At 40.8% G+C, this 25,046-nt stretch overlaps 1 protein-coding gene across 2 annotated transcripts in view; it reads right to left on the reverse strand.

Moving 5' to 3' along the window:
* ATP10B (ATPase phospholipid transporting 10B (putative)) overlaps window positions 1-25,046 on the reverse strand; it is a 76,935-nt gene that overhangs the window by 16,362 nt on the left and 35,527 nt on the right. For both annotated transcript variants that reach the window (XM_074960634.1, XM_074960635.1), the window contains 9 exons: window positions 22,984-23,115; window positions 19,148-19,275; window positions 17,312-17,564; window positions 14,594-14,829; window positions 8,597-8,785; window positions 6,575-7,196; window positions 5,954-6,060; window positions 4,609-4,735; window positions 2,890-3,074 (listed from right to left, as the gene is read on the reverse strand). In XM_074960634.1, the coding sequence (XP_074816735.1) occupies window positions 2,890-3,074; window positions 4,609-4,735; window positions 5,954-6,060; window positions 6,575-7,196; window positions 8,597-8,785; window positions 14,594-14,829; window positions 17,312-17,564; window positions 19,148-19,275; window positions 22,984-23,115 (1,979 nt within the window). The remainder of the gene's footprint in view (window positions 1-2,889; window positions 3,075-4,608; window positions 4,736-5,953; window positions 6,061-6,574; window positions 7,197-8,596; window positions 8,786-14,593; window positions 14,830-17,311; window positions 17,565-19,147; window positions 19,276-22,983; window positions 23,116-25,046) is intronic.

Raw genomic sequence — 25,046 nt, forward strand, 5'->3', positions numbered from 1 at the left:
GATGTGGCCCATTCCCAACAGTTGACAAGAAGGGGTGAGTGTCAACAGATGGAAAATTATTTTTTGTAGTGACCCAGCCATTCCCAGTCTTTATTCAGGCCTAATTTGATGGTATCCAGCTTGCAAATTAATTCCAGTTCTGCAGTTTCTCGCTGAAGTCTGTTTTTGAAGTTTTGTTGTTGAAGAAACTCCCTGAAGAAGCACAGGAACAAATCTAGACAGACACACCCTTAGAGCCCCAACCAGGGGTATTCTATCTGCTACCCAAGATCCATAAACCTGGGAATCCTGGACACCACATCATCTCCGGCATTGGCACCCTGACAGCAGTACTATCTGGCTAGGTGGAATCTGCTCAGGCCCTATGATACCAGCACTCCCAGCTGTTTTCGAGACACCACTGACTTCCTGAGGAAACTACAATCCATTGGTGATCTTCCAGAAAACACCATCCTAGTCACTATGGATGTAGAAGCTCTCTACACCAACATTCCACACAAAGATGGACTACAAGCCGTCAGGAACAGTATCCCCGATAATGTCATGGCAAATCTGGTGGCTAAGCTTTGTGACTTTGTCCTCACCCACAACTATTTCAGATTTGGAGACGATTTATACCTTCAAATCAACAGCACTGCTATGGGTACCCGCATGGCCCCATAGTATGGCAACATTTTTATGGCTGACTTAGAACAATGCTTCCTCAGCTCTTGTCCCCTAGTGCCTCTACTCTACTTGCACTACATTGATGACATCTTCCTCATCTGGACCCATGGGAAGGAGGCTCTTGAGGAATTCCACCAGGATTTCAACAATTTCCACCCCACCATTGACCTCAGCCTGGACCAGTCCACACAAGAGATCCACTTCCTGGACAAATACAGTGCAAATAAGCAATGGTCACATAAACACCACTCCATACTGGACACCTACTGATCACTATACTTACCTACAGGACTCCAGCTTTCATCCAGACCACATCACACAATCCGTTGTCTACAGCCAAGCCCTAAGATACAACCGCATTTGCTCCAATCCCTCAGACAGACACAAACACCTACAGGATCTCCATCAAGTGTTCTTAAAACTACAATACTCACCTGGGGAAGTGAAGAAGCAGATTGAGAGAGACAGAAGGGTACCCAGAAGTCACCTACTACAGGACAAGCCCAACAAAGAAAGTAACAGTACACCACTAGCCATCACTTACTGCCCCCAACTAAAACCTCTCCACCGCATCATCAAGGATTTAAAACCTATCCTGAAGGACGATCCATCACTCTCACAGACCTTGGGAGACAGGCCAGTCCTAGCTTACAGACAACCCCGAAACCTGAAGCAAATACTCACCAGCAACCACACATCATGCAACAAAAACACCAACCCAGGAACCTATCCTTGCAACAAAGCCTGTTGCCAACTCTGTCCACATATCTATTCAAGGGACACCATCATAGGACCTATTCACATCAGCCACATCATCAGGGGCTTGTTCACCTGCACAACTACCAAAGTGATATATGCCATCATGGGCCAGCAGTGTCTCGCTGCCATGTACATTGGCCAAACTGGACAGTCTCTACGCAAAAGAATAAATGGACACAAATCAGATATCAAGAATTGTAACATTCAAAAACCAGTAGGAGGGCACTTCAATCTCCCTGGACACTCAATAACAGACTTAAAAGTAGCCACTCTTCAACAAAAAAACTTCAAAACCAGATTTCAACGAGAAACTGCAGAACTGGAATTAATATGCAAACTGGACACCATCAAATTAGGCCTGAATAAAGACTGGGAGTGGCTGGGTCACTACAAAAAATAATTATCCCTTTGTTGATATTCACCCCTTCTTGTCAACTGTTGGGAATGGGCCACATCCACCCTAATTGAATTGGCCTCATTAGCGCTGACCCCCCAGTTGGTAAGGCAACTCCCATCTTTTCATGTGCTGTATATTTATACCTGCTTACTGTAATTTTCATTCCATGTATCTGATGAAGTGGGTTATAGCCCACAGAAGCTTATGCCCAAATATATTTGTTAGTCTCTAAGGTGCCACAAGGACTCCTCATTGTTTTTCCAGAAAAGTTACTTTATCCACTATTTTGCGGAGTATGCCTGTGCTACTCACTGTATGAACCTTTTATTTCCAGTGAATATACAGGTAATATTTGTGCAAATCAATGCTAGACACACCACAGGGAGTACCTAGGAAATGATCTCATTATTTTTACAGGACCATGAGAACTATTATGAGAAGGTTAAATGGAATGGACACTGCTGACCCAGACAAAGAGGCAGCGCTAAATGTTCCCTACTAAATAACTAATTTCTTTTGAAGCCTAACTACTCTAACTCCATTAAGGAGCATGCAGTACACCTTGCTATAAGGTTCTGAAGGGAATGGAATCTACATGTGCGTATTTTTTCCAGGCTGACTCATGCAGTACTTTAAAATTGTCCTCCTACAGAAATCGCCTGGAGCTAAATTATCATGGCAAGTGAAAATTCCATTGCAAGGAGCAAAGCCAAACATCAACACTATTATACGATCAGGCACTCGAACTGCAAAATTACCTTTTCTCAAAAGCATAATATTCAATGCCCCCTTTTTCTTGGGGGAAAAAAAAGATTATTTTCATGTGGAAAATTCATTATATTTTAATCTCATAAAAATAATCTATAAAACCTGCTTGGACTCTGAATCATACAGCATGATGTGTGATCTAAAGAGTCAAAGGCCTTTTTCCAATAGGCCTTGAAGGATTTTTTTTTTTTTGGCTTTTCATGAAGCATTAACACAAAATGAAGCATTTCCAAACCCCAAATCATTGAAAGAAATGGAATGCACTTCCCAGCAGGCTTTTCACCTTTTTCTGGACGTACCTTATTTTCAGTATTAATGGTAAACACAGTGTCTTTTTGGTCCAGAAGTTTACAAGAATATGCAATATTAACTGCTGTTTCCTGCTTGTCTCCAGTCAGCACCCAGATTTGTATCCCAGCCTCGCGGAGAGCTGCAATAGTATCGGGCACTCCATCTTGCAGCCGATCTTCAATCCCTGTTGCTCCTAGTAAAAGGGGAAGACGAGAAGTCAGCCAATTTATTTCCCTTTGAAAGCTGTGGTGAGATGGCTTTAAAAAAAATCAAAAATCTTTGATTCTAAATAAAGAAAGATCCTGCATGTATCGACAGCTAAGCCAATGCTACCGTCCAGTGGTTGATATAGACTTCAAAAGGCATAAAATTAAACCTGCATTGAGGAGAAAATCTTTATGGAGATTCCCTAAATTTTTGCATTATCTCAAGCCTCACATCAGTCCTGCAGGAAATATATGGATGAATACTGAGTAGTTCTAAGTGATTAACACATACAAAAATGTGCATTTAGATTGAGATTTAAAAACAAACAAACCACCAGCAATCAATGACTAGTGACCATTCATTTTACTTGGCACTGTAGTGTCTCATTTCATTTCTTTTGAATACTCCAAAATGACAATGTACTGGCCAAGGAATACACTACGTGCATTTTTTAAGAAGTATGGTATCAGTTCCCATCACAGGAACTAGAAAGGATGCAATTCTACACTGAATCTTGGCTGTTTAATTGAAAGACACTCTACGGCAAGTCAGATGCTTCTTCCATCAAAAGAATGAGATAGGATACATCAAATTTCCTCTTTTGAAATGTGAAAACTTAGGTGAAGAAGCCAATACTTATACTGAAGGTAAATCACCATATGAAAGAGTGATAAACAGTCATCTCTTATCTCTTCCACTAGAGGCCACTTTGAAGTTGCTGTAACAGTGATACTGTACATTAAAGATCAGTATTACTTAAAGCAGAAAAGGATACTTCTCTGAGGAAAATTAAGTAGGAGTGCATACAGAGGGTTTGCAGTTGGCAAAGGTGATAGATTCTGACAGCTACACTAGCTCACCTACAGCGCTGTTTACAGTATTTACTGTTATTATCCTAATTTTTTACAAACATCATTGCAGAGATTATGGAGAGCCATAATAACAACAGGCTGCAATTATATAGATCAGGATGACACAGTGTTGAACATACAGCACATAGGGAAATAGGTTAAACCTAGGCTCCTTTGAAAAGCCAAGCCTAAAATAGCAAAACATTTGGACTCAAGATAGAGAACATTAAACTACTCTCATTTTAGAAAATAATGGTGCTTTGATGCTATAGGGATGGGTGCCGTATAAGTACCTAGATAGATAACTTTTTGCATGATGTACTATAGTTTTTTCAAAGTAGAGAAAACTAACAGCGGAACACAGATAAATCACAAATCCATTGGTAAGCATGTGCGTACACAGAAAGAGTGCATATGCACACAAACCTTCGGTACCAATATAAAACACTGTGCACCAACGTTAGTGCTCTGGACACAGCTTATGCATATAAAAATATTTCCCTTGGAAGCTACACCCAGCGCTAATAAATTGGTATCAAAGAATTGCAAAGGGCCACAGGAAGACCTTTTAATATAAATTTGTCTGAGTCATTGTTTCTTTGGTTACCAAAACCATCACTTGAAAGCAAGCAATATTTCACTCAGTAATGAGTCTTTATTTTTAGCTACCTAGCAAGGTGAGTTTGGTCTCCAGATGCTGTGCTGTGTCCATTAGTAGCTCATCTCTGTTGTCAATCGCTGCCTCTGCCTCACGACGAAAATTGGCCCATTTCTGAAAGTCATCTTCACTTAAAACCTGTGCAATAGGGATACAGGTATGCCACATATTCAGATTTAGGTAGAGCAGTTGCTCAGACTGTGTGTAGTCTGTGGCCCAGCGTGGTGCAACACAACCCTTTTCTGGTGGTTCACAGAATGAAACAGAACCCAGAATCAAGCAGTGGGGAAGAATTGCGGAGTGGTACGAGGAAAGGTATCCATGAGAGGAGCACTCTCTCAGCAAAGCAGTATGGATGCAGAATGGAAAGTTTGCATAGGCAGAGTATTGTTGAGGTAGAATACCAAGTAATAGATTTTTTAGAGAATCGTCGGCTACAATTGAAGATGCTTGTGTTTTAAAAATAACTTCATTCTTTGCATTTGAGTCTTATCCTGTAAAGCACAATCTTGCATCTATTACGTCAGTCTATTGGTATAAAATATTTGGATGCAACAGTTTCAGCATTATGTCTTTCCCACTGAATCTAAGAAGAGCTCACCTTGATCGAAACTGGAGAAACAGGGCAGCAATATTTTGGATCCCAGAGTGGTAATTACTACCCCAGAGTCCATTTGTAACATATCACCTCACCTTTAACCTTCCCCAACTGAAAGCTGCATGGACAAGTAGAAATGAGGAAAAACAGACCTGATTTCTCAATTTGCATAAAATGCTATAGACAGCAGCTGTCTCATCTTTAGGAGAGGCATGGCCTGGAAAGACAACTGGTCCCAGTGCTGCTCACCAAGGACCGAGAGCATTGCATGCTGGGACATGTTGTTTCTGAAGGCTGGACTCCAGACCTCCATGGGCTGGATTTTACCCATAGGCTGAACTTTCATCACCACTGTATTAAAGCCATCAGGATAAAGCACAACTGCTCCAAACTGAGTACAAGATGTTTGAAAGCCGAATGCCAAATAAAATTTAAAAGAACAGCTAATAAATTGTGATTCTGTTTGATCTCGCCTGGAATCACTAACTAGGAATAGATAGGGTAGTCTTAGGAGACAGATATTGCTGACCAAACCCATCTAGATAAAAGATTTTGTCTCTGACAGTGACCAAATACTTCAGAAAAAAGTATAAGATCAATTTGTTCACAGGAAAAGTTCCCTTCTAATCCTAGGCAGTTAGGATTTGGCTTGTAGCTTTATGCATAAGGGTTTATAATTCTCACATTTCTCCAGTCATAAATCTGTTCACATGTACAGGACATCGTTAACAAATAGCATTAGTCCAATTACTACTTACCTTCTTCGCTATACACAAGGTTCGCAGGCCAGATTGTGCATACCAGTCCAGGTGTTTCTGTGTTTTAGAATGTATTCTTATCAGCTTCCTCCCCATATTAATGTCAGCTGTGAAATATAAGCAGTCAGCTACTTATTTCTAGTACAAAGCATTCCAAACCCGACAGCAAAATAAAATAATAAAATAATAATAATAATTAACAGGCAACATAGGAGCTGGTGTACTAACAAAACAGCAATTCCTTGCAAAGCCCATAAATATTAATTTGTGTTCCATAAACCCACAAGCATATGCTCCAGGATGGCATTTCTTGGTCTTCTTTATGTTACTGCTCTATTGCTGCCAAGTTAAAATACAGTGGTCAGGGTTGTATGACAATATTATTGTGAAATACACCATCCAGTTAGGTTAGGCTGCCTGTGAATCTTAATTAGCTTTTTCCATATTCCAAGCACTCTTCAGGTTAAACAAACACCTCAGTTTTGGTCTGCAGCAATAATGCTATAAGAGACTTGTTATTCCTGTATAATCCTAAAGCTTGGATATAATATTCAGGAAAAAGTACTGTAAACTTAACAGACAACATAGTGATAATAGTTCGCTAGCTGGTGCACTAATTACCTTTGGCAGGGTCTTCCAGTAAATCCATTATGACACAGTCAGCTCCCTTGGTGTAGACAATTATCTCATTGGTAAAGGGGTGCCTCACCACCACAGACATCCTTTTTCTGACTGAGTCAAAACCCAAGGTGCAAAGTATGTCAAAGGCCAGGAGGGTACCTTGTGGCAACCTCACAGTTACCTGCTCAGGGGTCCTGGACATTAAAGTGAAACTGTAAGCCCGGGCAGCATGGACAAGGGCTGCCTCATCTGGGCTCTCAGCCTCGTAACAAAATTCTGGCTGCAAATGGCCTTCACTAACAGACCCAAACACCTCATCCAGGGAGGCGCCTCCAATCTCTATGCTGTCTTTCCTGGGCATTGCATCTGCTCTACCATCACCATCGTAGTCACCATCTGCTGAGTTGGAGCAAGTGTGGGTGGAAATGTCATCTTTGTTATAGGAGTCTGTGGCAGCTGGATTCTCTTTACTGTTCTTTGCATTAACACTTGCTCCGAGGTCTGAACTGGACTGAGTCAATGAGAAAGATTGACCAAGGTTTGCTAATTTTAGCCGTTGAAGTAGCTGGTGAATCCTCTCCAGGGAGATCCCTGATGGTTTCATCAGTGGTGGCACTGTAACCTTGAGACACGAGAAGACATTGGGAACATTACACCTGAAATTAAACAAGGTGAGCCACAAGAACATTTACAAATTCCCACTGCAGTGCTGTGAATCAAAGTAATGATTTTTTTAAAAATATGCAGCTGTACTTTTTCTAACTAATTATGTCAAGGGATTTTCAGGACAACAGTTAAGTTGGCTTCTAGATTCAATGGTGATATATGGCAGAGAGAGAGTGGTGCCCTAAAAACCTCACCAACTACCTGAGATAATTAAGCAAGGTTTTACAGTAAGAGAACCTTGTAGCATATTAAAATCAAAATATTTCCTCAAGTACAAGGGAATGCTGCAGACACTGAGGTAGCCATATTGATTTATCTTACTTAAGATTGGCAAGTTCTTAAAGGCCACCGTGGTAGACAGGGAAATATGTAGGTAGGGATGGAGAGGAGTTATTTAATTTAAGAGCCAGTGTGGACACAAAACCAAAGGGATATAACTAGCCATCAACAAGTTTAGGCTTGAACTAAGGCAAAGGTTTCTAACAATCAGAGGAGTGCAGTTCTGAAACAGCCTTCGAAGGGGAGCAGTGCAGGCAAAAAAGTTAACTGGCTTCAAGACTGAACTTGATATGTTTATGGAGGGGATGGTATGATGAGACTGCCTACAAAGGCATGTAGCCGATCTGCGACTGCTAGCAGCAAATATCTCCAATGACTGGTGATGGGACACTAGATGGGAAGGGCTCTGAGTTACTACAGAGAATTCTTTCCTAGATGTCTGGCTGGTACGTCTGATCACATGCTGAGGGTCTAATTCAGGGGTCGGCAACCTTTGGCACATGGCCCATCAGGGTAATCTGCCCGCGCCGCTGCCGTTGGCTGGGAATGGCAAACCACGGCCACTGGGAGCTGTGTGGGGCCGTGCCTGCGGATGGTCAACACAAACACAATGTCTCACGGCCCACCAGCCGATTACCCTGATGGGCCGCGTGCCGAAGGTTGCCGACCCCTGGTCTAACTGATGGCCATATTTGGGTTGGGAAAGAATTTTCACCTTCCTCTGCAGCATTGGGCCCAGGTTTAAACTAGTGTAAATGGCGGATTCTCTGTAACTTGAAGTCTTTAAACCATGATTTTCAGACTCCAGTAACTCAGCCAGGGTTTAGGAGTCTATTACAGGAGTGGGTGGGTGAGATTCTGTGGCCTGCAACGTGCAGGAGGTCAGACCAGATGTTCATTGTGGGCCCTTCTGACCTTAATGGTTGAATAGCAGTCATTGGAGTTATTGCAGACAGAAGATAGAAAACCATATGGCAATTCCAAAACAGTGCTTTTTTACCACTGCAGATAGCTTTCAATTTTAGTATACAGATTTTAAGCAAATCAATTCTCCTTATGTATTTAAAGTGAGATTACCCTTTGTCTTGGCTCAGTTGCTGTGGAGACCACAACAGTATTACAGATAGCCAGTGCAAGAAAAAAGTCCATAACGGACGTGGAGGAGTAGGTGTCCTTTGCAGATAGAAATGATGCCGAAGACTCTATCTGGAGTGCAGCATTTCTCACTTTCATCAACAGCTTGTTATCAGGGGTCACATCCTTTTCCTGGAAGAGAAGTTATTCAGTAAGGATCCCCCGCATTTGGGATTGTGTACGACCTGCACCTTAGGAAATGCTTGTACAGAACTATATACTCTATTGTACCCAGCATATAGAAAAAAAGATAGAATTCCCACTGTTGCATAAATAGATGGTCAACGTCGGGGATAGCTCAGTGGTTTGAGCATTGGCCTGTTAAACCCAGGGGTGTGAGTTCAATCCTTGAGGGGGGCATTTAGGGATCTGGGTCAAAAATTGGGGATTGGTCCTGCTTTGAGCAGGGGGTTGGACTAGATGATCTCCTAAGGTCCCTTCCAACCCCTATATTCTATTCTATTCTATTCTATTCTATCATTACTAATTAAATCTTCAAGGATCTTCTGAAGAAGAGAAGATTCTCCATCTTGGAGACTGTGCAATGAGGTGCTCAGATATTATGATGATGGAGGGTAGAATAAGAACCTACACAGAACAAAATAGAAAAGCGGTCACTTCACTGGGCTTGCAAAAAGTGCAAGTCAGGCCGAATCTGAACCTAGATCATTAAAATTTACGTTATAGAATCTGCACTATTGCCCTAAACCCAGAAGCAGACCTAAATGGGCAGATCCTTGAAACCGCTGATCACTGAGTTAAATGGAATGCTTAATAGGGATAAGTGACCACCCAATGAATCCAGTTGCAAGTTCAGGGTCTACGTTTAATTTTTGCTTTTCACTCTGTATGGTCAATATCACTTCTTGTTCTCATGCCCTAATGTCATTTCCAAAAAATGCAAGAAATCAATCGCACCCTTCAAAGTGTTTTCACTCAATTTTTAAAAAAAGATCATTAATTTCTGTGATGTGGTATTGTAATCCCTAGCCCCTACTTGATTTTTAATAAATTTGGATTTAGTTCAGGCCATATTTAATAAGAGCTTCCAGTTTTAAAATAGGAGCCGAGGCTTTTAGATTTCTTCTTTAAACTACTGCCAAAACAATTTAGCTTCCTTCTCAGTTCATCTCTGCCATTGCCCTCTCTTCTTTCAATCTGGCACAATTATTATAAAGTTCCCAAATCTGCAACAACAATAAATCAATAACCTTCAGGGCTGTGTTGTGCTGAGCTGAATGTGTTACATTTTAACTCCCGCTTGCTAAAGTGAATGGAGATTCTAAAATTATCTAATAATTGAAAATAAATCTCTCTCTAATTATACTGGACAGAGCTTGAGTGAGACCCAAAGACAAAATAAGATGATGCATCAAGCTTTCAGCTACAGGAGACCCTCTTGTGCCTCTGGGGTTGCTCATTTAAACTGACATTCCTTTGAAATAAGTGAAAGATCTAGACACACCAAGTATGTTCAGCAGCAAAGACAGTGCATTTGTGTTTACTGGCTGCTACAGTATCACACAATGGAAAAAAACACAACCTGAGGTTCCCTATTACTTGCATAATTTCAATGAAAAAATACAAATTGTACATACAAAATCCCAAAAATTAAAGCAAATTTTTCCAGGATCCATACACGTTCTAATATAGTAACTGATTACTGAACATCTAGCTATTTATGCTGTATCTGTGCTTTTTTTTTTATCAAATCCCCCAAGGTACACTCATGCAAGCAGCAAAGCACAATAACATACACCTCTCTCTTGCTCCTGTCCATCATCCAGCCATCCAGTTTCTACTGCATCTATATCATTAGTATCCAGTACTGCAGCACCATGCAGCAGACGAAGAATTATTTAACCTCAGGTATGCTACTTGTGCAGAAACTTTCTGTACTATATTTCTCTGCATATTACAGCTATTGAATGTTAAGAGGACACTGTCAGGTTTGAAAAGCTAGATAGTGCACAACTGAAGCTTAGAAGAAAAGTTTTCATTATCTTAAAAAATGAAAACAGATGTTGGCTTGAATTTATATGTTTCCATGTAGCTGGATGGTAATGTATAAGAGACAGATAGCGAAACTGACACATCTATTTTCACTGACCAAGCTGAGTGAAATGCAGAAATTAAACAATCAGCATTAAGAATGAAAAATCAATTAACACTTAAAAATCCCGCCATTGTTAGTAAGCTTGTTCATTATTTATAAAATGGGTAAGACCATTTAAGATTTAAAGGGTAATTTATTAATAGTTTTCATCTGAGTGTCCCTTTAAATGAATATAAAATTAAAAATAAGTTACTGAATTTAAAAGACGTTAACTATGAAAACTGCCAGTCTTCAAGCAATGTTTCTAATAATAGTGATATTTATAGGACATGCAATAGCAGACTTATTAAATCTAGATCAAGAGAGCTGTAAGAACCTTAATTTAAAAAGCATAGCAAAGGGAAAATGGACAGTAATAATCTTCTTTCTATCTTCTTCCATAATTTATTCCTTTTCATATTGTAAGTTTTCTCCTTCCATTCTTCATAGTACAAGTAAGTCCTCTCCCCAACCCAGGATCTATTTTTTATTTTGTAGCACATGATCTGATGCAGCCTTTTTCGCTCAGAGAAGTTGTTGCAGCAGCAGCAGGAGACAAAATTAATAAAAGAAATTGGCCATCTCTCCACTTGAGACACAAATAGAAACCATGAAGCTGGCCAACATAAGGGAACATTTGTAGGTCCCAGCATGAAATGGGTAATTCTGATTGGGCTGCAGGCTGTTTCTCAGTGAAGCTGGGTTTTGACGGATACAAAAAGAATTAGTTTTCATTTTCATCTATGGCGTGGAGGAAAGAGAAATCGGATTTCTCGCCTATAAACGTCTCAATAAGATGGATCTTTCACCTTCCTCACCCTGCCTCCCCATTTCCTCACTGAAACAGGGACAAATTAATGACACAGAAAACACTCTCTCTGGGGCGTTCTGAAATACAGCTTTTTTACCATTCTTTATTCCTTTCCCACCCATATGATCTTCAGTTATGCAGAGACAATACAAATTCCCTGGCACTGGTATAAACACTACAAACTTGACAGGTATTCTGAACTTTAAATACTATCTTTCTCTTTCGTCTTGGGAATTGATTAGGTAGACTGATTTTCAATCTGGCTTTAACTCAATCTTTAATTTTGCAGGGGTAATTGTTAATTGCACCAGAAACAGGTAGCTCGGTATCCAATTGCTGTCATATATGCTAAAACTTACTATGAGGTGAAAAATGTGGACACAAGTATTTGCAGGAGCACAAATAGAGGACACTACTGTAAAGCAGACTATGCTGCCTCTTGCATCATATCTTTGTAATTTCTATTCCAGAATGGACCACACAGTGCTGTTTATATTTTTCTCCAGGATCAGCAGATTCCATTTTCATTAACTATCAAATGCCATGAAAGAACCATCATCATCATGTTTCCTTCTCAGAATTACACTGACATCAACATATTAATTGACGAAACCATCTCATATTTCAACAAAACAGCAAAACATGTCAAGCACAGATGAACTCACAAAACATTCAAGCTTGGATAATTTTTGTAGCCACCTAGCTCCATAATCCTAAAACGTCTCAAGATATAGCGAAAAAGTGTAAAACCCATACAAGAGGGCATTAGGAGATGTCTGGGAACCCGACTGGGTTTGGGGAGGAGACAACCAAGCTAATGGCAGGCACCTCCTTGTGGCGGATGTCCAGTGCAGGAACTCCATAGGGAAGGTATACAGTGACCAGATAAATGGCTTGGGAAAGGACTTAAAAAGAGGTGACAGTAAAGGAGCAAATGGGGGGTGGTTGGATCCCTATGATTGATATGGCAGGGAGCTAACCCCCATTATTATAGTCCACCTTAACCCTCCTATGAGGCGGCGGGGGCGGGAGGTGGATGGTAAGGTCCCGGCAATGGATTTGCTTGAGTGACCTGGATGGAAAAAGAGGGGGAGATGGTAAAAAGCCCCCTCGGTAATTATGGCATAAACATAGGGTTACCTGCACTGCACACTTTTATCTGCCAGGTAGTCCCAGACTTCTAATAATAAAGTTGTGGCCTGATTAAACCCATGTCAAATATCACCTGTCTTTCTTTCGGTATAGCCAGACAATAGATTACTAACGGTACAAATACACTGTAACTAATGCAGACTGCTTATCACTGATTCATGTAAGACCACTTTCCAGATTTCTGCTTCTGACTCATTAAAAAAAATTGCTGTTAGTTTTTGTGTCTTTTGCTAGGTGCTCTTCAAATTCTTTTTTTGGCCTGCCTAATTATATTTTTACACTTGACTTGCCAGAGTTTATGCTCCTTTCTATTTTCCACAGTAGGATTTGACTTCCAATTTTTAAAGGATGCCATTTTTTTTGCCTCTAACATCCTCTTTTACTGTGCTGTTTAGCCATAGTGGCATTTTTTGGTCCTCTACCTGTTTTTTTTTGGGGGGGGGGGGAATACATTAATTTGACACTTCACTGTGGTGTTTTAAAGTAGTTTTCATTCAGCTATATTCACCTCTTGGACCGGAACCACTTAGGACTAAATCAAGAATTGCCTCTCCACTTGTGGGTTCCAGTGTTAGCTACTCCAAGAAGCAGGAAACCCTACTTTTAACTGGATTTGCAAAGTGAAGTGAGACATTTTTTAATTCCCACCCTTGAAAAATGCAAAGAAGAATTGGAGAGAGAGGCACAAAGCTATTGATTCTGACTCAGTGATTTTACAATAATAGGAAAAGTAGTTGGGGAAAAATTCTCTTGAAGGAGATGTTTTACACACCTGAAATGTCATGATCCATAAAGCAAATAGATACAGAGAAGTTCTCAATGTACTATGTGGGAAAATGGGATGGAAGACAACAGACCAGCAAGCAATAAGATTATCATGAAATAAACAGATTCCAGAAGTTAACAGAATACTAACTGATGTCCACTTCTACATAACAGAGATACTGAGTTAGCAAGACAGAAGCTTGTAATAAATACATTCATAAGTCCACATCCCAGAAAGAAAAGTCACTGGGAATCAGTGGGCATAAGATATTGCCATCCGGAGCGTCTTTGCAGAATAAGGGCTTAGGGTTTGACCCCATAAAGTCCTGAGCTCTCTGGCTGAAATCCAGTAAAGCACTTGAATATGTGTGTAACAGAGCAGATTGAAAAAGCAACAATATTTGGGAAAATTTTGTTCCTCTTTTCAAATTAAAAAAAAAAAAACAACAAAAAATCCAAATTCTGAATTTTGAAAAATTTCAACCTGCTGTACAGCTGGTCACAAAAATAGGACAAAATTTTTGCAAAAATTATAACGGAAAATGATGACCCATTTTTTCTGTTGAAGTTCTGACAAACTGGTGGTGAAATTCTGGAAGTTTTCGATCAGCACTCGTGTTTAATTTTAAGCATGTGCATAGTCCCACTGGTGTCAATGGGACTACTCGTGTACTTGAAATTAAGGATGTGACTAAGTATTTTGCTGGATTGAAACCAGAGTGCTCAGCATTTTGTAGGATTACAGCCTTATTTTGGAACTACATTTTATATAAAACTCAAATTTTATAATTTTTAACTTTGTACTAAAAACCATACTATGTTCACTGTATTTTATCTGTAGTGAAGTGTGAGACCTCTCTTCTGACAGAACAACAAGATACTGGTAACTCTCCTGGTGGCTCAATTTGTCACTTTTTCCTGATATAGTGTAATAGACTGAAATTCATCTGAGGTGACCATGTAGCATTCTTTGGCAAGTAGCAGGTTACAGTTTCCTTGTTCCCAATCTAGTAAATGAGTGCTATTTCATTGACTCTTTTCAGCTCCCTCCTCCCTTCAAAAAACTGCATAAAGCAGAGATCCCAAAAACATATTGACCTAATCTGAAGTTACTCACTATGGTACTGCTGAACGCCACTTGAGACTGAAGGCTGTCACAACGCCCCAATGATTTCTTCCTTGCATGTCCCTGAAAACGTGCTCGGGCACTTTGGCACCTCCTCATGGGCTTAGTGTTTTTCTGTTTTAAAGTGTCTGGTTTCTCGATCTTGATAACAGGAAGAGCGAAATGCTGATATCTTGCCCAGTCTTCATCATCTGAGTCCAGTTCCTTATGGGTCTCCAGGCGTTTGGCTGGAAGAGAGAAACCAATATCTTGCATAGTCTTTTCTTGTTATTAGCAGTATTAATTAGAAGATTTTATTATTATTATTACTACTACTAACTCTGATAATCTGTGAAACTCTGAACCTCAAAATGACACCCTGTACTCACATATTCACCACTGTTATATGTTTTGTATAAAGCATGCCTTGTGAGGTATCAATTGAGAAGTCATGATCTGTGGAACATTACTACCCTGTTGATTACAAAGGCTGGTACATGTCCACTATCCTTTGATGAAGTGTTGAACTAATTAATGAGCTTGCATTGTTCAAGAGAAGATCTTGAGCAGGTAATATGTCTGGGGTGGAAGCCTGGGGGGATTTGCTGGTGTTTCTCTGTGTATGATTCTGAGTGGCTTAGAGCAGTGGCTCTCAATCTTTCCAGACTACTGTACCCCTTTCAGGAGTCTCATTTGTCTTGTGTACCCCAAGTTTCAACTCACTTAAAAACTACTTGCTTACAAAATCAGATATAAAAATACAAAAAAGTGTTACAGCACACTATTACTGAAAATGTACTTACTTTCTCATTTTTACCATCTGATATTAAAATAAATTGATTGGAATATAAATATTGTACTTACATTTCAGTTTATAGTATATAAAGCAGTATAAATAAGTCATTGTCTGTATGAAATTTTAGTTTGTACTAACTTCACTAGTGCTTTTTATGTAGTCTGTTGTAAAACTAGGCAAATAACTAGATGAGTTGATATATCCCCTAGAAGATTTCTGCATACACCCAGGGTACACATACCCCTGGTTGAGAACCACTGGCTTAGAGAGCATTTATTGAATTTAGCTGGGTGTGTCCCTGCATATTGTTGACTGAGTGATCATAACATCTGGAGGGGTTTGCTGCTTGTCACTGGCAAAACATCCTGAGAGACAGCCCAGGCTGGAGCATTAAGAGGGCACAGCAGTCCCACAGTTCCAGGTTGTACACTGGAGACCCATCACACAATCACTAAACCATCACCAGAAAAAAACTTCCATGCATAGTTCAGTTTCTTGGCAAGCCTCCCACTGAAATGTTTATAATTACAAACCAAACCAAACAAAACAAGAAACTGATCACTTTTATGGACTTCTGTTAACTAAAATATCTTTAGCTGCACTTTTTGCAGTTCGGTGGAAGAGAAGAATGAACTATGGTAATTCACAAATTTGGTAATGTTTTCCACTCACAGAGCATGAAAATCTATTTGACAGATGCTGGCCAGCTTAATGACATTCTAAATATAATGTAGAGGTGGAGTAGTTATATGCATAATAAAGTACTTTGGGCCTAATTTTGCATTACCCACACAGGAAAAACTCCCACTGAAGAATACAACATGAAAGGGAGTTGCGGTCAAATGGGAATTTTGCCTTAGCAAGGACTGCGAGATTAGACCAATAGTACTGTTATCCTTTTTTGACCCAAGTGGTTTGTGAAAGTTTGCGGCCCTGAGGGGGTTGCAGTTGGGTTTAAAAACTGACGATGAGGTCTGGTGTTTTCTTTGAGACAAACTTATTTATTTAAAAGGAACATACAGAATCCTGCATCTCTGAATGCAGAAGGAACCAAAACAAGACAGATTCTTTGCTTACAGTCCCAAGCATCTTTAGCCAGCACCAGACCCAGAAGCCCATTCTCTAGCTTCTTTCAGGGCCATAGACTGTGCTTGACCAGGCTCTCTTAGTATGTCTTGCTTCAGTTTGTCTGTCCGTGTGCTCAGTTTGTCTGTATATCACCTTCTCTCTCTCTCTCTCTCACTCACACACACATTGTGCCCTCCGTCTATATGGTGTGAGTTTATGCCTATTTTTAGGTGGGGCTCCTTAACTATCTCTTACAGCTATCTTAAATGAAGACAGCATTCACACCCATCAGTTTCAATGGGGTTTTAACAAAATCCATAACAGTATTTATTAATGAAAAAGTAACTATCAGCAAATGGACCTAGCCAAAAAACCCAGATTCAAATACCTGCAAACTTTTGGGAACTTCAGATATGGACTTTGTAGTTTAGGCCCGTTTCTAGCAAACGCATAATTGTTCCTACCTTTCACATTACCCAGATGGTTGTATGGTAATTACTTTTGGACCCACTGAGTTTAATTACCACTTATCTCACTTAGTAAGAATCAGGGAAAGGTAGGGGTGGCAGTTACTGCAGCGAGGTGAATTTAAGAGGATATTTCTTCCTTGCAGTCCTGAATTGTTGATCACAATAGAACAGAGGCTGAGGTGCTTGATGTGGGAATATGAAGATTAGTTGTGTGGCTTCACAATAATTTTAAAAACTTCCACTCTCTAGTGAACCTTATAATAAGACAAAGAAAACAAAACAAAAAACCCCCAAACAAACCACAAAATGAAACACTAAGCCACTAAGCTACAGTAGGTATAGTAATATATATGTAGGTATATAGTCATAATACAATAATATTTCTTTGTGTTTTACCATTTTCCTGATGTGAAAACTCATTTCCATCGACAGTACAGCGCCGAAACACCATCTTGTTCTCTGTTAGCGTCCCAGTTTTATCCGAGAAAATGTACTGGATTTGCCCCAGATCTTCAGTGATATTTAGGGCTCGGCACTGTATGGGCAAATCTACATCTTCATCATACAGATCAATGTCACTGTGAATTAAGAAAACTTGGCCCAGCTTGACGAACTCGATGGACACGTAGAGAGAAATGGGGATTAAAATCTGAAAGAAGAATGTTCCACAAGATGTTAGAACCTCAGTGGTGGGTCTTTTTTCTCGCTGTACTTTTCACTATCAGCCAAGTCCCATGTCAGTTGCAGTCATGACACTTTATGGAGAAGAAAAAGAACCAGTTCTTTCTGGAGTCTAAGTCTTATTAACTCAGTGGCAGGGAGATTTTCACTGTCCCTGTAATTCACAGGGAATTTATAGGTCATGGTCACCCTCGCCGAAGCGCTGTGACCTCCATGATATAGCATCTTGACCATAAGCACAGAAAATAATGTTCATGCATCTGCTGACTCTCACTAAACATGTATCTATGGGAATGGTATACTACCAGGAAATTCATAGTCTAGGACTGAGGCTCTGGTGCCAGAAACAGCCATCCAGAAGTGGAATGATGCTGTACACATAATAGCACCCTATGGATAGGTGCGGTGGATGTGGGTCAAGAGGTGCTATATTTGGAATGCTCAGATGGGATTCACAACACTATCCAAAATGTGTTTCTAGGCCAAGGTGCATCTTTCTCAGATTGCTCCTAAAATAGGATGGACTAGCATATTTTTCAACTCTTAATATAATTACATTTCACAAGTAACTGCTTTGTTTACCACTTTCCCCTCCCCTGTTATACCCCCAAAAACCTCTAAATTCCCAAAACGTACAAGTATTCTGTTTCAGAAATAATGCATAACTTCCCTAGGGATTCTACCAACAGCTCAGAAAGTTGTCCTCATATTTTATTCATGTTAAACAAATTCTGTCTGTTTATATCTCAGTGGCTATAATAATAAATATGAAAAATAAATCCCCATTCCATAAAATGTTCTCAGTTAGGCTTAATCAGACTCAGATATATGGTCTCCCAGTTCTAATTTATCTTCTTTTTCCACGCCAACACAGCCTTATCTAGTTATTATTCCCTGTTGGTAAAGTGTACAAAAATTTTTGTTTCACCGTTTCCTTGAGCTACTAAGTAGAATTCTGATTCTGAATCAGGGGAGAAAACACTGACAGTTCTAACATACTGACGGAATTGTCCTCCTTCGTGTGCATGCGATCAATTCTGGAACTAGTTTAATGATATTACCATCACCTTCATATCAATACACTGGGGAAGGGTCAGAAGAAATTAAAAAAAGACTGTATCTTAAATATATATAATTGTGGGTATATACATACCTACATACCCATACTATAGTGACTATCGTGAATTGACTGTAACTATGTATGGGTTTTCAGATGCTGTAGAACCCTAAAAATTAAGAAGCTTTCAAGATAAAAAGATGCTTCCACCTGATGTATATAGCAGCTGGTTCTCTACCATGTGATCTTTATTTACAAATACACAAAAGGCTGTTATCATTTAAGCATTCTACAGTAATGGTCCAAAATATTGCACTAACTACTAGTAACTAACACACACTAGTATTTTGGACCATTTCTGTAAAATACTATAGTATCTTTACAAAAGTTTTAAAAATAAATTCAACTATCAAGAGGGTGTAACTTGACATCTGCTTGCCAGCCATTATATCACCATTTCCAAAGCTACAGCTTTTTTAAAATTTCTGTTTTACCTGTAATAGGATTATCATTGTCAAGAACATGTAGAAACCAGCAAGAGCTGAGGAAAGGTAGTTGCCATTCACGTCTGGGACTTCGTATGGTGGGCGTTCTGAAAAATTCCCATTCCAAATGCCATGACCTATACAAAATCAACACTATTTTAGTGGAGTAAGCTGAGCAAAACAGTGGTGGGGCAAGAGTTCTGGAATATTCTATTTCTTATACTCTTGTTAAAAAGGAAAAATATTCCACAGCAATGGCCCCAAGCAATGCTGTAAGTCTACTGTAAACTGCACCATTAATGTAGAACACCATTGCACATTTTTATAAAGGTTAGATTAGTAGTAAACTTGAAGTGTGGGTATCCTTTAGGGAATCCTCTTCCTCCTCCCTTCTCCCACGGTCTGTGGGAGTTTCCCCAGAGCTCTTTCCTTTACCCTTTGCTCTTCTCACTTACATTCTGTTTCTGGGTGATTCCATTTGCTTACACAGATTCAAGTATCAGCTATACTAATGACTCAAGTTAAAGAGGTCAGTGGAGAGAGAGATTTAATGTGGCCAAAACTGAAGTTATTCTCTTCCTTTCTAGACTTCTTCACTTCCCCCCTTCTTTTACTGTTGACACTACCATTCACGCTCCCCATGACTCAGTCCTGCAGTTTGGCATTTATTTTAGATTCCTCCCTCTCCCTTTATTTACTAGTCTTAGGCCACATCCAGAAATGGATGGGTCTTCCTCCTCAGTTTCTCCAAGATCTCTGTCCTTTTCTTTCCATTCCTGAAGACAAATCTCTTGTTCAAGGTTTCATTGCTTCCTGCCATGACTACTGCAAAATCTTTCTTTCTGACCTCCCAGATATGCATGTTGTTCAAGAATGCTGTTAGCTTAACAGCACTGGAAACTGAATTTCCATACAGAACTAGTGTAGTTTGATCCTGTACAGGCAGTCAGCAGGAACACAAGCTTCCCCTGCACTGTCTGTGGCTCCAGACCACAGACCATTTCAAAAGGCAAATCCTCTAGTACTTCACTCTTCAGGCCTTTATCTTGGCCTCTTTCCTGACACTCTTGAAGAAGATGCTATTAATGCCAATTGTGGAAGCAGTTTTTGTGATGTGGACATCTGTCCTACTAAGAACTGGACAGAGACTCCCAAATTGTTTTATGCTGGTGTAAGGGGACTGTTGCCCCCTTACTAACATTCAGTGGGGGTGTTTTAGTTGCTAGCTCCCAGTACTAAAAGGGTGAAGGGTCGATGGGGATTCAGGACCCTGAGATTGACAGTCCCTAGGAGCAATGGGGAGAGGCCAATGCTCCAGGTATCAGCCTGAATGTCAGGGCGGGCAGGCTAATCAGGGAGTCAGGAGGCCAGGGAGGTCCCATCCTCCGTGTGAGCTGGAATTGCCTGGGTCAGACAGAGTGGGGCTGAGCTAAGGAGAAAGCAGGGGCCCAAGCTGAGCTGGGGAGCAGAGCTGTGCCAGATCCAGAGGGACGAGAAAAGCAGCCCAGAGAGAGCAGACCCTGTTCTGGGAGGAGAGCTGCAGCCCCAAAGTCACAGGCACAGCCCAGAGAGAGCAGACTTGCCCTGGGAGCAGAGCTGCAGCAACCAGAGCCAGAGGGGCCAGAAAAGCAGCCCATGAAGCAGGTCAGTGCTGGGAGCAGAGTCACAGAAGCAGCCTGCAGAGCAGACCTGTCCTGCGAGCAGAGCTGTAGCAATCAGAGCCAGAGGGGCAAGAGAAGCAGCCCAGGGAGCTGGAGGCAGAGTGGAGCTGGAGCTGAGACAGAGTGGGGCTGGGGCTGAAGCAGTCCGGAGCCGGGTGTCGTGAGCTGCTGGGGAGAGCGAGGGGAGACCCTGGGCAGTGGGCCCAGCACAGGAAGACGCCTCAGCCAGGAGGCTCTGCAGGCCAGACTTGGAGGGGGATTGGTAACCCTGACGGGGCGGGGGCAACGCTGGGAAGAAGGGCCCTGCCACCTAGAGCCTGAGAGTGTGTGGCCACCACCAGAGCAAGTGTCCAACCCACAGCATCCCTGCAGCACAGCCAGAGCCTGAGAAGGAGGCCTGGGACTTACAAGGAACAGACTGTGAACTACCCTGACATTCCAGAGATGCTGTTTGTGATGTTCCCTGCCACAGAGCAGGTTGATGTGTTTCCTTTAACCTTTCCCATTTTCCCTTATTCTTTTTAAAATTAAATTGTTGATTAAATAACTTGCATTTGCTTCAAATTGTATGTAATGATCAGTGGGTCAGAGAAGTGCCCAGTACAGAGACAGTACCCCAGAGTGGGGACACCCTAGCCCCTAGGTGACCACAGCAGGGTTGGGGGTCGAGCCCTCCAGGAATCCTGGGTCCAGCCTTGTTGGAGTTACGAGGACTCTGCCAGACAGGAGAGTGGAAGGGGAGTCCTCAAGGGCAGGGAGGCCACTGGGTAAAGGAAGTAGGAGTGAGGACTCAGATCCTTTCGCTAGCCCACTTCACCGGGGTAGTACAGAAGCCAGGAAAGTTCCCCACAATACTGGGACTATTCCCTCGCTTACACTGGCCATGAAAACACCTGTCAGATAGCAACAGCTTTGGCTGCTAGAGACCTTATCATATTTGAACAAGGATGATTATCCCATTACCACACTCATGAGTTACCTACTCCCCCAAGTTTTGCTAATATTACGTTATCTGCAAGCAAGATACCAATCACTAAATCATCAGTAATATTTTTTTTCTGAAATCCTATATTCAAACAATTTTATCACATAAAACAAACTACTAAACCACTGTTGGCGCTGAAGGTCATTTTAAGAGGATGAAATCTAGTGGATTTATTACTGTTTTAGGTGTTTCACTATGTTTAATTCTTATCTTTTTTAAGATAGCAGATAAATTGGTTTTTAAATGTTGACTTTTTGCATCTGTGTCCACACATCAAATTGGAACTTAAAGGATTTTGCTACTCAGGGGTCTCTGCACATGAGCATGACAAATACAAGAGTCTAAATCTAAATGACAGCAGCCCGGGAACAATGAAAATAAAATCTCTCTCATATGCATACAACTCAGCTGTTAAACTGAAATCCCATTTCTAAGCCAAAAAAAAGCTCATTCCAACATGAAGTGGCAAAATTAAAAAGGGATTTACTCAGTTCTACTGTTCGTCTTAAACAGATTCCTCTTTTTTGATGCTCCCTTACTTCTAGAAGTACTAATCTAATGCCTTGCTTGTATGTCTCATTACAGCTCTCATGGGCAGCTACCTGGAAACTTGTTAGGGCTTCAGTATGGTACGATACAACTCTGTGTGTGTGAACTACATCAAAGCTGTAGCACTAGGCAACTTCATGGCTGTGCTGCAGTTTAGTGAAAATGTTTAGAAACCACAAGAAACCTACAGGAGCCTTTGTAACCTCTGTAAAGTCATGGCCCATGGAAAACTCATTGGGCTCCAACTTTGGCCCTTTCTTCATTAGAGTTAAGAAAATGTATTGATCCTGCTCTGACTAGGATAGTATCACAGTCAGTACTGGAATGCAAGCCTGTTCTGCAGCTTTCTGCAATGCAGTGAAGATGACCTCTTTCACAATTAGCATCTAGCAAATCCTACTAGAACTGGAGATGAAAATTCATACCCACAACTGAATTTCCTCCCACATTTGAGATTATTCAGATTTGAGATTTTGATTCAAACCCATTATAAAGATATGCATCAACCCTGAAATTTCAGTTAAGTTCCCCAGAGTAAAGGTGATCAGATCTAGGTTTTGGAACATACACACGCCTAATAAGAACAAATCTTAATCATCACAAAGAAAACCTTTCAAATGGAAGAGGAGATTTTCACTGTTGCTCCATACCTAGTGCTCCGATAAGACACATGATGAACAGAAGCCCCACACAAAAGAAAATATCAATGTTCATGCGCCGTTCTATCTTGCTGCGTTTGTAGCGCGGCCCACTGTTATTCAGCATGGCCTTGGTTTCATGACCTTCAAAAACACAAATGGAGAGAGCCTCATTTATTTAGTTTCTTACCTGGGGGAGGGGAGAGAGAAGAGAGACAGACTTAATACACATTTATACCCGACATGCTGGTGCCCACAATGTTCACTTGACTCCAAGCATTTCATGGCCGGGGGGGGGGGGGGGGAAGCGGGGCGGCTCAGATGGGAGTGGTGTCAGGGCTGGAGGATCACAGGAGGAGAGGGAGTGTTTCCCTGCCTTCTCCACCTGGTATCATTTACCAAGAAGGCGCGTTCCTGTGCCCTAAGTCACAGCAAAAGCATTGTAGCAGGGCATTTTACCTGTACAGCCTGGTGGGGCCCAAGCCTATCACACACCATCCATGCCACTCTTCCAGGCATTCATATTTATACTAAATTGATGCATTTATGTGGTAAATACAAGGACCCCAAATTCTCACTTACACTAAGGCCCCATAAGAATAGCCGCTTGCAAGAGGTCTCCCTGGCTAGCATAAGGCTCTGGTCCCAATTCCTGCAATACAGGGGCATGTTAAGGGCTGACTGAGGTTATTGCTGGAGTATAATGTACAATGGCTAATGTCTGCTTTCTGGGGACCACAAGAAGCAGAGCATACATTAGAGCAAAACTGAGTGGACTTAACTTACACCAGGGCCAGGCAGGTCCTGCCTTCCCCAGAACTCAAAGGCGGCTTAAAAAGCTACTTTTCCTTCCCACCCTCACTTCCTGTCTAAAACACTTCATTCCCGTATCTGAGAATTGAGGCCAAGAATTTGAATCCTGCTTTAAAGTGAAAATCTGAATGCAACCTTAACTATGGAGTTGCTTCTGACACCTTCATGATATACACACAAATAAATACACACACTGTAAAATGTATATGTTTAACTACAAACAGAAGACAGAGAAACTTTTAAGAAGAAGAATTCCTATGAGACAGACGTTAGGGGGAACATGTTTCACATTAGAGTCCAGCTTTACAACCACTAGAAGAAAGTACAGCTTCCAGTTAGGTCTGGAAGGATTCCAAAAAAAACAATTACATTACAGATTTCAGCTGTCACACACATTTCACTCTCACAAGGGCAGCAGAGTCAGCAGGCTCACAAGGCTTGTACCAACATTTGAAGATGTGGGGAAACATGTACGTGCTTCTACTTAACAGCTAAATCTGCTTGATGTGAAAAGGAAGTAAAATAAGATTTGTAAAATATACAAATCTTATACAATAAGATAACATACATCTTATTTTACTTCCTTTTATATATAGAAATAAAAACCTTGATTAGGTGGTCTACTGATTTCTAACTACTTTTGAATATCTCAGCAGCTAAACTGGCTTAATTAGAAGCTGCTCGTCACATTTGCCATGTGCAAACTAACAGAAAACCCAATACGTCAGATCCAGAAGTGAATGATTTTCATGTTATTTAGCTCTTCCTTATGTGATTGTAAAGTATGAACAACACCGTAGGATAGAACAAATATTAAACCTATTCAATTTGAATCAAGTTACTACGCTTGTAATGCTAATAAGAGACTAGTATAAGAAGTGCTAACATGAAACCTGCACGTAGAGCCTACTTTTTCTATCCTATTAATTTTTCATACTGCACCCCTCATTGTGTTGTCTAAATAATCTCCAGTGGTGTTTTAAATGATGTCATATGTGGTTCTTTCTCCATTTATCTTTCCACAAGATAAACTATGTATAGATTTTTGTTTGCAACTGCATGGTATATGCGAATGATGGGTTGTTTTTTCCTTGTTTTATGATATGCTAGATGCTTTTATTTGGGAAGACAAGGTCAAAGAAGCATGCCTTGAACATGAAGAGGAAGTGAGCAGCAAGTGGTCCAGCAGTGCCATTAATGCTGTTGCTGTTTCACATCGTAGCCCGAATTCATATTGCACAGCATCTATGATTACTCTTTGT

The sequence above is a fragment of the Natator depressus genome, chromosome 8 (assembly GCF_965152275.1).
Source record: "Natator depressus isolate rNatDep1 chromosome 8, rNatDep2.hap1, whole genome shotgun sequence".
Taxonomy (NCBI): Eukaryota; Metazoa; Chordata; order Testudines; family Cheloniidae; genus Natator; species Natator depressus.